The sequence below is a fragment of the Vigna umbellata genome, chromosome 2 (assembly GCF_029865625.1).
Source record: "Vigna umbellata cultivar VRB3 chromosome 2, Vumbellata_1.0, whole genome shotgun sequence".
In the NCBI taxonomy this organism is placed as follows: Eukaryota; Viridiplantae; Streptophyta; class Magnoliopsida; order Fabales; family Fabaceae; genus Vigna; species Vigna umbellata.
The window spans coordinates 42,150,108-42,162,322 of NC_142166.1; the positions used below are offsets into that span (position 1 = coordinate 42,150,108).

General features: G+C 29.7%; 1 protein-coding gene across 1 annotated transcript; it reads right to left on the reverse strand.

Moving 5' to 3' along the window:
* Nucleotides 1–681: 681 nt before the first annotated feature.
* Nucleotides 682–4,906, reverse strand: LOC148204054 (low affinity sulfate transporter 3-like). The gene is made up of 12 exons (XM_088106900.1): nt 4,386–4,906; nt 4,230–4,278; nt 3,928–4,135; nt 3,652–3,844; nt 3,414–3,479; nt 3,098–3,328; nt 2,872–2,998; nt 2,363–2,649; nt 1,504–1,697; nt 1,340–1,416; nt 1,172–1,248; nt 682–939 (listed from the first exon to the last, which is right to left on the reverse strand). The coding sequence occupies exons 1-12, from the start codon at nt 4,692–4,694 to the stop codon at nt 796–798; spliced, it is 1,962 nt and encodes a 653-aa protein (XP_087963026.1). The 5' UTR covers nt 4,695–4,906; the 3' UTR covers nt 682–795.
* Between the last annotated feature and the right edge of the window lie 7,309 nt (nt 4,907–12,215).

Sequence of the window (12,215 nt, forward strand, 5' to 3'; positions counted from 1 at the left end):
GTAAGTTGCAAATAAAAGAATCAAGTTAAATAGAAATAGCACATGGTTATCTATCCATCACAATTACGCTCAAAACTCAAGACTTAAAATTCTTTCGCAAAAGATTAAATTAAAGTATTTCTCAAATTAACTTAATTATGAATCAATCAAATTTTACTTCTAATCAATTCAACAATCTATTTAACAATAAACATGACTTCTATTTCAAAATTATGACATTTTGAATTACTGAATGAAATTTTAAAGACCAATGTCAATATATTTTTTATTAAAAACAAGAAAATATTTTTGGTAGATTTCTTACGAGACATTGTTTAAAAATTTCACTGATAAAATTCTAATGTAGTCAACAAACTTAAAATTCTTATCTTTCGTAAGTAGAATTTTCTCCGCTATAGTACTTTAATAAATTTTCTAAAAAAATCACATTTTTTTGGATGAAAAAAAATATATATAGAAAAAAAAAACAAAACAAAAACAAAAATCCTAACGTCTCTCTCAATTATTTCAAAAATGTGAAAATGACTGGTGCTGCGAAATATAAGTTCACTAAATTTTATTTTAATTTTGCATATTTTCTTTTCTAGTATTTTTTTTTTTTTTTGAGCAATGAAATGCTTATTTTATTTGTAGTTGATTGTTTGACATTGCTTCTACCAAAATTGTCCGTGCAAGGTGTCCTTCTGTGAAACAATACCCTCCCATACATGACTTTTTTTCGTACAGGACACAGTTCCACTAACAGTGGGAGCGAACAACGTCAAACATCTATCATTACAGATAAGGCCAATGAAATCATGGTTCAGGAAATTTTGAAGATAGACATGCATCTACAGCTTCAGCAACAGTAAGAAAAACCCATTTCTTTCCAATTTTATCCACAAAGTTTGCCACTTTGAGCTTGTAAATCACTAGCCACCTGGGGTTCACCATGGCCAACTGCAAAAGCACACACCAAAGCACTGTTCAATTATGCAGTTAAGCTGAGAAATCATTACAAGATCTTATGCTCTAAGATTAAGATCAGTAGGTGTTCATGATCTTGATTAATCTTCTGATGACACGTATCCGGGTTTTTAATTTATGAAAGAGTTAATAAAATTTGATTATGTGTCAAAAATGAGATGATGATAACAATTTCTGTCAAGATGCATATTCATGACAGACTGACCTGTACGCCACGCGAAAACAACCTCTTATGCAGTTCCTCCAGTACTAGAATCCCAGAAGTATCAACATTCATGAGATCTATCAAAGACAATTGAAAAAAGATGATCACAAGGTTATAATAAATTCCATGAAATACATTATTACGGTCATGATCAATTCTGAGACTCACTGCCCATGTCTAAGATCACTGCATTGACCCTTCCCTTGGCAAGTTCGTTTTCTTCTTCCATTACCCACTTCAGTATTCTGGAAAGAATTAAATAATTTTGATTTCAAAGTTTGGTAATTAAATTTATAAAACTCTCCAAATAATGTTTTAAATTAGGTGATTGCCTTTCTCTAATAAAATTAGCATTTGCAAAGCAGAGTGAACCAGAACTTATGCGAATCACCAAAATGCCTGGAGTGCTTGTGGCCATAGGATATTGACTAACATCACAGAAAGCTTCTGTTCTTGGAACTCGGCCTAAAACTTCTATCCCTGGTCTGATTGATTGTATCAGTATCTTTGCAAAGGAGATTGAGACCTGCACAAACAAACTTCACACTCAGATACATCATCAATTATTCATCCCACTCTTCACCTTTTTACCTTAATTTGATTTAATGGATGAATAATGAAATGACCATAACTAACAAGTGTTCTAGGAAGTGATTACTGAAAAGACATAATTCTTGGTAGATAGGGGACAATAAATAATATTTGGGTGAAATATTGATTTCTTCCTGTTTATGAACTAAATTTGTCTCAACTAAATTAAAGGAGAGACATACGCTAAACAGCTCAAAATTGGTAGTGGATTTGGATTACAACTATATTTAAATATCACACTTGTCACATAAGAAATTATGATGTGAATTCTGAATTCAATCATACAAGCCAAGCATATAACGCCAAATCTGTGGACCAAAGTCTGGTCTAGAAGCCTAATAAGTAAGGAAGGTATGAGCAACACAACACGACTATCTAGGTCAAATTATTTGATGGATGGAACCCCACTAATTAGCAGTGACAACACCAAGTCTTTCACGTATTCAGAAATCATGTCACGCATTCAACTCTATTCTACGCTAGTTGCCAACTGATGTGTTTTTTGGTGTCTGCTCGAATGATTTTTTGTTTTTCTTCTAAACTTCGTAATGAAAAGAACTAGTGATGCACAGTAATTTTTTAAATGAGTCAACTACTTACTGCAACAAGAAGACCAGTTTCCACTGATACAAACAAGACTCCGAAGAAGGCACCAATGCAAGCAAGAAAGTCAAATTTGTCAACCTTCCAAATATAACAAGCTTCATTTATGTCAATTAATCCCGGAAGTGCAGAGAGAATGATAGATGCAAGTATGGCCATAGGAGTGTAGTACAGAAGCCTTGTAAACAATTCAAGACACAGAAACACAGTAACTGCCATCACAATATTTGATACTGATGTTTGACATCCTGCACTGAAATTTACTGCAGTCCTTGAGAAAGAACCTGCAAATGTTTAGTGCAAAATATGAATAAGTTTGGTGCACATATACTTCCCTGCACAGAAGTTATTCAGATTAAGACTGTGTTTGGATTAAAATTTCAAAAGGGCTTTTGTGAACTGTGCACAAAAATTGTCTCCCGAGTGAAAGTACTTTCAGACTCTTCCAATTTTAATCCAAACTTGCAATGATCAAACAATTAATCGCAACCAAGACAAAGTGTCACCAGTTGCCACATAGCATGAAGAGAGAGATCCCGCAATGTTCATGCATCCCATTGCCAACATTTCTTTGTTGCCATCAAGATGGTATCCCTTAATGGAAGCAAAAGATCTACCAACTGCTATTGCTTCCTGAATTTGACGAATATATACATCAGTAAGACTGTGCTTAAGAGTTGGGGAAAAGAAAAATCATTTTAAAAAGATAAAAGAGCAAATAATGCAACATACAGTGAGAGCAATAACGGCAGAAATCAATCCAATTTTAGCTGTTTGTCCAACATTTGGACCATGAAATTGTAACTTGTGAACTGAACTTGGGTTCAAGCCTCCTTTGACATGCCTTACTATATTAACCCCATTCTGATCAGCTTTTGACAAATAAACAATTAAAGTTGATAGTAAAACCGACACAAGAGGAGCAATAGCTGGCAACCAGAAAAGTTTTTTGTTTCTTCTGCCCTGAAATGACATACACATTGGAACCTCAAATCAAACAGAGAAAATATAGTGGTGGAATAGGAATGTCAGAAATTTCATTACTTACAACAAATCGAGCTATTAACAGGAATATCAGGAATGAACACCCGATGACAAAATTCAGAGGGTACCACTGTCAATGTAAAAAGCAAATAATAATGTCAAATATCATGATAAGTTGTTCCATTCAAAAATTTAAAATTTATCACCCCATCATTAGTTTTTTTTTTTCTTTTTCTCTAAGGCATTAATGAAATGATTTATTTCCCTATACTGAAACTAATAACCAAGTTCTCCATACTAACTTTTTCTGTTGATGTTATCTGTTGGCGGAGTGACTTGTATACAGACTCCAACACGGATATTACATCAGTTTTGTTGGTAAAGTGAGTAATCCCCAGCAACCCCTTCAGCTGCTGCAGACCAATAACGATGGCTGCGCCTGCCATGAATCCAACAAGTGCAGCATGTGAAAGAAAATCCACAAGAAACCCCAACCTGCAGATTTGAAGAATAAACTGCTTACTTTTTAAGGAAACCTACACATTCACAAGAAATCTGCAAACGGATGGGGAAACCACCTGAAAATACCGAATGCAGCTTGAAAGATTCCAGCAAATAAGGTCACGGTAAAGACAACACTCCTGTAGGCATCAGGATCAGCAGCAGGATCTACCACTTTGGGGACTAGGGAGGACAGAAGCAATGATACTACAGCTACAGGTCCAATGGCTATTTCTCTTGAACTCCCCATCACAGCATAGATAAGAGGAGGAACAACACTGGTGTCTGAATGTAGTGAAAAGAAATAAAATTTAAAACACGATACATCTGTATAGTATATAGTATATCATAATAAACATAACTAAAGTTAGAGACCTACACAAGCCATACTGAGGATCAAGCTTCGCCAAATTAGCATATCCTATACTCTGCAACACCAAATGATAAAAGTGATGAGAAAAAGGCTGAGAGGAATGTAATGGTATACAACTGATGCATTGCCATGAGATTAGAAGCAATGTTTGTGAATTTACACCTGCGGTATGCTGAGGCTAGCAAGAGTTAAACCGGCTAGCAAATCATTTTTAAACTTTGAGGCTGTGTAACTTTTGAACCAGCAAAGGATGGGAAACAAAGTCTCTAAGAATGAAAGAAGACGTCGATGGCAAGGCTTGTTATTGGATGAGAAAGAGGAGATGGATTTCTTGAGTGGAGTGAATAGCTTGTTCCTTAGAGGTGGTGGATTGGGAGGTTCCAGAACCCAAAGGGACCTCTCTATTTGGCCAGAATCTTCAAGATGAAAGTGTTCCTGCTGGCTGAGTCTCGTACTGGGAGTTGAACTCATGGTTGTTTGAAGTGTGTGATGGAACTCTGCTACACTTGCTCTTCTTATAGTGCATTAATGCAAGTTCAACACCTCGGTATCTATGTGGCTGGTGTTTTATTTGGATGATTGCGTGAAAGGAGTTGCAGGAAGTACTGATTTAAGGCTGAGCTAGATGAGATGTTAGTTGTGGCACCACTTTGATTGGCTAATCTCAAAAGTTGAGAATGTCTGACGATGAGTATGAGTCCTCTCTCGACAAGACTATTCTCATTTATAATTCTCACGCCACTTTTTCACCACTTTCTTTGTCATCTTACGTTTCTTTTTATTTTATTTTTTTTCTTTGCAAAAATAGAAAATTTTTACCCATCCCTTTTTGCTCTCTGTGAAACTCCATGCCGCTAATCCACCAATCACCTACTGTGAGAAAATAAAAGTTAGAGTTCAACGTGCATGAATTCACCAAAGCAGATGCATTGATAGAGTTGGTTTGGAAATTCATTTACCGCATGCTAAATTCGGGTTTTGCGTTTTCATATTTACTTCCTCGTTGTTTACGAAGAAGCTACTATATATAAGTGGAAAATAATTTTTGCTTTCTAGTTATGCAAATTGATTCTGTAGAATTATATTATAATTAAATAAAATTTCTAAAATGTATCAGAGTTTACCATATTAACTATTATTAAATTTATCGCATCATTAGTTAAGTCAATGTATTAAAGATCACAGTTAACTATCAAAAAATTTTATACATATGTATATAAAAGGTAGAAGTAATTCTATTCCACCATACTGATTGTATAATATTAATTGATATCCAAATATAATTATAAAACGTTAGAATTCACACCATTAGAGAGCACGGCTTATTTCAACTGATTCGTACAAACATATTATTAGTGCTCCATTCATAATGTACTATTGTCTTTTTGTTATTTTGTTTCTTTTATTTCAATTGGGTTTATTTTATTCCTTAAGAAATCCGAGTGCATAGTTATACTTGTAGCTCTGGCTATTTTCTCGTGTTCAAAACGCAGTCTTGTTTTCTACGAAATACTAACAAACCAAATCATCAAATTTAACTCCAAAAAAAACTTTCATGTTTTTCAACACTCAATTATCGCGTTTCATGGAATTCTTCGAGTTTTTTCGAGTGTTAACTTAATTTCTTATTTCTAAAATTTCAAATAATTTTACGTCTTAAATATATATTAAACTAAAAAAATAATTTGATGGTTTAAAGTAAAAGAAAATAAGTAAATAGCAATGTTTTCTCAAGTTTAGATATATAGAAGTTTAATTTATTCAAATCATTTGAGACTAAAATACGTGAAACTTAAATTAAAATGACCTTTTTAAGTTCATCTTTTTCTTCCTATAGTAGGTCATTTCCACTTATGGGTAACACCACAAAAATTACATGAGTTTTTTCCCGAAAAAGGAGAAAGCTTTAGATTAGTAAACCGATGTGAAAAAGAAGGAGGTATCACATCGCCAAAATTGTATTGGTTATAAAAAAAGAGAAGAAAGTTTTAGCCAAGGAGGAGGTATCAGACTTCCTCGTCTATATGAAACCATATAAAGCCCTTGAGCAATGTGGCTATCAACCAAATGTATTCAAACAATATATAGATTGGAAATGATGTTTGATAACTTGTGTGGTAGATGTATACATTTGGTTCGTTTAGTCAGTCCCTTGCGACCACTTTGATTGAATTGATACCAAAGATGATCATTCAAGTAATTTTTTTATATGTTTGTCTAATTTTATCTGAGACACTCAAAATTAAAAAGGTTCATATTTTAAAATGTATTTAATTTAACTTTATTATGAATATGAAGATGTTAAACAAAATTCATTTTTAATATTAGTTTAATTTCTATAAGTTTGACTAATACTAATGACAACATCTTCAAAAAAACTACACAATGTTCAATAATATAAATGAAAAAGATAGAAAAGAAGTTATAATAGATGGAGATAAGTATAGATGAGAGAAATTAATGTGATAAAGGAAATGAATGTGTATAAAAGAAATAAGTATGAATGAAGATGATGAAAAACATATGGATAAATGAGATGGAGAAAAAAAATGTATATAAAGAAGATGTGGGTAGGTGAAAATGATGAGTGTAAACCAAGAAGATAAATGTGAGCAAAGGAGGTGAGTGTGAATGAAAAAGAAAAATGTGAGAATATTTATGAATGTAAATGAAAAAGATGAATGTGATTAGATTTATATAGAAAGTGAGAAAAAATTGTGAATGTAGAAATTTGTCGTTTTTAAATCTAGAAAGAAAATCTTAACTAGATTGTATTTATCTAAAATCGTCCTACAATATGACAATAAGTTGATTATTTGACTAAATTGAGGTCTTTAAATTTAATCAACACTTTAGGAAACTAGATAATTGTATCCATCATTTAATCTTTATAAGAGCTTAACAATATAATTGCTTTTCTTAGTGCCATCTAAAAATAATAATGCTTGAATAATAATTTATTACTTTACAAAATATTGACTTTGTTTCTCATATGTTCTTATTTATTGAGGTGTGTCAATTTTTATTTAGGTATTCATCTATCAAATCTAATATGTGTTTATTCTTCAAGCGGTCAAAATGTTTTTACTTTCTTTTCTTCGACACACCCAAGGTCTTCTATGTCAGAAAGATTGGAGGTACTTGTAAAGACACCTCCAATGAATACATACTTCATGAATAATATCCTTTTATACTATTTTCATGAACTATTAGGTAAGTTGGCCTACACTCAAGGCAATAACTAGATTAGATGAGTTTCAAATATTTTAATCTCTTATATGTCATTTAATATGTGGTGCGTTCTCTAGTTATTAGAAAGGCAATGTCATCTCGTACTAATGACATTATTTAGACTCTCTCGAATACAATATGTATCATCTATTATTAACATTGTATTTGAAAATAATATGTTATTTACTATTATAAAAACTAAAATAAAAAATTCATTTTAAAATATGAGAAAATTCAAAAACATCATAAATATTCTTAGTAATTCTTTTAAGAAATATTTTATCGAATGTTATCCCACGTTACCAAATCAAAACATCATTTCTAAGTACATGTCTATAGAAATAACACTAATGTACTCTATTGAGAAATTACAAGTTTAACTCCTCAAGTCAAATAAAAGAATACATAATATAGAAAAACAATATAATGAAATATAATTTAATAAATTTTATTATCTTTCTCTAACTTAAATCATGAGTACTAGTTAAAACACTTTTAATAAGAATTTATTAAACTATAAAATGATTTTTTAAAATAGTTATAAAAAAATAATTTGTATATTTTATTATAAATAATTAGTTAAATTAAAAAAAAAGTCAATAAGGGATAAAAAAATTATTATGAGTAGTTATTTGAATTTTAAAAAAGTGGTTATTAAAGGATAAAATTGAAAAAGAAAATGTGAACACCATATGAATACTATTTATATACAATAATATATCTTTATATATAATAATATATAGAAGTATAAATAGTATAGATTATGAAAGGAAACAATATTACTAATTATCAATTATGGTTGCACTAGCTTTGAGTTTTGGATCCAATCTCATTTCTTGTATATTTTTCAATGGAAGGAAATATAATAATTGGTCGGTTGTAACTCATCCTTACAATAATTTAACTAATTTTTATAAACTTATATTTGTTAATAATAAGGATGCAATATTTAAAAATATCTCTTTGATTTACATAATCATTATTGTCAAAGTGTCATATTACTATATGTATATGTGTGTGTATTATTGGTGGCGGGTCAACAAGGGATTCATATTATATATTAAGTCTCATGCAAGCCGTAATAGTTCATGTTATTAAAATAATTTTTGGAAGTAACATTAGTTAGTTTTTAAAACGACGAAACGAAAACCGATTATATGATATGCTTGTGACAAATAAAATGCTAATTTAATATTGTCGGTAAATATATTATTTTGATATAATTAAAATTTAAAAAAAAAAATAGCATCATGTTTGTGAGGTTCATTAGATATGCAAGAATGGATGGCTAGGCATTGAGGAGAGGGAAAAACAATTAATTAAAATGCAACAGATTGAAATAAGGGGACAATAGGAAGGAAGAAAGGTCTTCTTTTTATATTAAGCATTTTGCCTCATGCTTTGGAATAAAAAGAAATAAAAGCAGAGATTCCTTCGTAAAATGACAAAGTTCTTACTTTTTTTAGAGGATAAAAGATTTTTGGTTTTTTTTCATTTCCATTATACGTCTCAAACCAAGTTGCATAAATGTATATATTTTTATATTTAATTATTTCTCTAAAGCCAGCAATCTATTTTAAAAAGGAAACTATAACTATATTTATTAACAAACAATTAAAAAATCTTATTACTTCTACCCAAAAAATAATATAAGTCTATCTTTTCTATATTAGAAACCGCGTTCATCATTTTATTCCACACTGTAAATATTCTATCATCGTTAATGAAATAATATAAAGCTTACCTCTAAAAAGATAATAATTTTATTAACTAGTATAAAAACGATAATAATCTGGATTCAAGCCTCATCATTACCATTGTAAAACAATATTAGATAGTATTTTCTTTAAAAACTCTGTTTAGTTCTTAAGTTTGTTGTAAAAGAATTACTAACAATTTTATTAATTAAAGTAGTAATTTAGAATATATATATATATATATATATATATATATATATATATATATATATATATATATATATATATATATATGGCCCTAATTTGAGGTAAGAGTTAGTCGACTATTAAAATTTATGTATGAATAGTTCTACGATAGGTCACCTTTTTAAATGAATCTAAGATAAATTTCAATATTTTTTATAATTTAGTTAAATTTTAACATTGACAGAGTATATTTCTACAAAATTTATCTATAACATAACAAAATACTCTATTTTATGTATTATTTTTTAGTTTTAATTATAATTTATCCTATACTTAAGTTTTCTTTTTTTAAATGCATAACATGTAATTTCCTCTTCATGTATGGGTATAGACTTTGTGATAGTTTTTATTTGTTATTTTTTTTTCTTTTCTTGATAAAAACATATAATATAAATTTTCTTCATTAACTATTCTATTTTAAAATTATTTTTCTTTCTATTTAACTGTTATTTCCATAGTTTAAAATAATATTAATTACTTAATTTTTACTTTTTTGTTTGTTAAAATAATATTACTTTTATGTTGTGAAGAGAATGTACAATCGTATTAAGATATGCGTTGATAAAAGAAAATAGTATTAAGATATGCCACCTTAGAATTATAACAGAACATGTGGACCCTATCAAAATCAAATAGTTTAATCATCCTGCAAATAAAAAACAAACAATGACAACAAAAATAATGTTGGTGGGAAAGAAAAACATCAAAAGAAAACATTTTGATTAGAGTAGAAAAATTTGTGGAATTTCATCATTCAGAACGCTACTTCCAATTTCTACTAAGAGAAAGGAATAGTCCATTTTCGACAATAGAACCAATTCTGAAATGTTTTCTTCTAAACAACGTTATACAGAACCTTCGTAATTAAGCCTACACTAAATCCTAAAATATATACCACGGACTAAACAACGATGGAAATTCGTAAAAAAAAACATATAAAAAAACAAAAGAAATGTGCAAAAGAAATAAAAGACTATTAATGTAACACCCCAAAAATTAAACACATCTCACACACAAAATTATTTCATTAATAATATAAACATCATACAGTATTACAATCATCCATTTAGGAGTAACATAGTTCACACTGGAAATACATTTTTTTAAAACATCATTAAAACACTCCTAAATTTTTTTTTTTAAACTACTCTTCATTTTTCTGCTGCTTCCTCCTTCACTTATTTATACGATCATCGCAAAAATAAGATTTTCTGGCACAAACAAACAAGTCAGGGTGAGCTACCATGCAAAATTCAAAGAAAAGCATTACACTATTATTATACGTAATACATTCACGATAAATTCTTGTAAGATGCAATTATCATACTAGACTCTATTATCCGGATATAATGTTGATGGAAGTCTCGGGTGGTCATGCACTTGTGGTGACATCTACAACACAGTTATGGCCAAATATAATATATCACATCACCCACAAGGTTAGTCCATTAACGTCTATGAACATAGACTAGGACCTCCTACTATTCTCACCACATAACACATCCTTCTCTAATTGAGACTGAACAATTATTAGAATTTTAGGATAACCACCAACAACAGGACCCTCAACATCAACATATACACTAATATCATACCATTATAGAGTCTCTCCCCGAGACTCATACTATATTTCAAATGCATAATTTCATATCAAACATTACAATATACATTCATAGTAGAATTCATACAAGATAATTATAAACAAATGAAATATTACTATAAATGGTCAGAAAAGAATCAAGTATTTGACAATTATCAAAAATCTTGGGAAAACAAGAAGTTGAATCTGGCAGAGCCGGTTAGACAACTTCTAATCCTTCCAAAAATAAAAACGAAAAAGGAAAACAATAAAAAGTATGGGGAAACAAGAAGTTGAATCTGGCAGAGCCAGTTAGACAACTTCTAATCCTTCCAAAAATGTAATAAGAATAAATAAGGAAAGAAATAAAAAGTTTGGGGAAACAAGAAGTTGAATCTGGCAGAGCCGGTTAGACAATTTCTAATGCTTCCAAAAATGTAATAAGAATAAATAAAAAAAGAAATAAAAAGTTTGGGACAAACAAGAAGTTGAATCTGGCAGAGCTGGTTAGACAACTTCTAATCCATCCAAAAATACAAAAATAAACAACTAATAACATACAAATGGCATAACATAATTAGCATCACATTTTACAACTATCACACTTGGATCTAAACACAGAAGCAGATTCTCGTTCAAAATTCAAGATCATACAAAAACAAAATACTTCATATTCAAGATTTAAGATCAAACAAAAGCAAAATAGTACATATGCAAGACTCAAGATAATACAAAACAAAAACTTAAAGGTAACTCCCCTTACCTTTATTCCAGACTTAATCTCTTCCTCTGAAACCGTTCTCCGAAAACTTCCAGAATTTCCTCCAACTCTCTTCTCTCACAAATTTTTCTAGAATTTTGATGCAAATTTTCAGCCTTCCCTTGGCTATTTATAGCCAAAAAATGTTACTATTCATTTTTACTATTCATTTTTTACTATTCATTTACTATTACAAAAATATTATTTTAATCATCATTTGCTAAATTCTTATCTCTCATGATTCAATTCTACAATTCTACGTGGAGTGTTTATCTCTTTCACAATTTAATTTTTTTTTCAACTATTCATTTCTTTTTTTTTTTGTTAAAAACTCTCTAAAATTACTCCAATCCTTTATCTTAAATTGTTAATTTTTCTTATCATAAGTTTTATTATTAATTATATTTTCTACCTCTAAAATTATTACTACAAAAAAAATAATTGATATTATTTATTGCAATAGATAACATTTTTTTTTG

Coding starts and splice junctions, on each gene's coding strand:
- LOC148204054 (XM_088106900.1), bottom strand. CDS start 4,694: ATGAGTTCAACTCCCAGTACGAGACTCAGCCAGCAGGAACACTTTCAT. Junction 1,249..1,339: donor AGTGATCTTAGACATGGGCA/GTGAGTCTCAGA, acceptor TGTCTTTGATAG/ATCTCATGAATGTTGATACT. Junction 940..1,171: donor TGTTTTCGCGTGGCGTACAG/GTCAGTCTGTCA, acceptor GTGCTTTTGCAG/TTGGCCATGGTGAACCCCAG.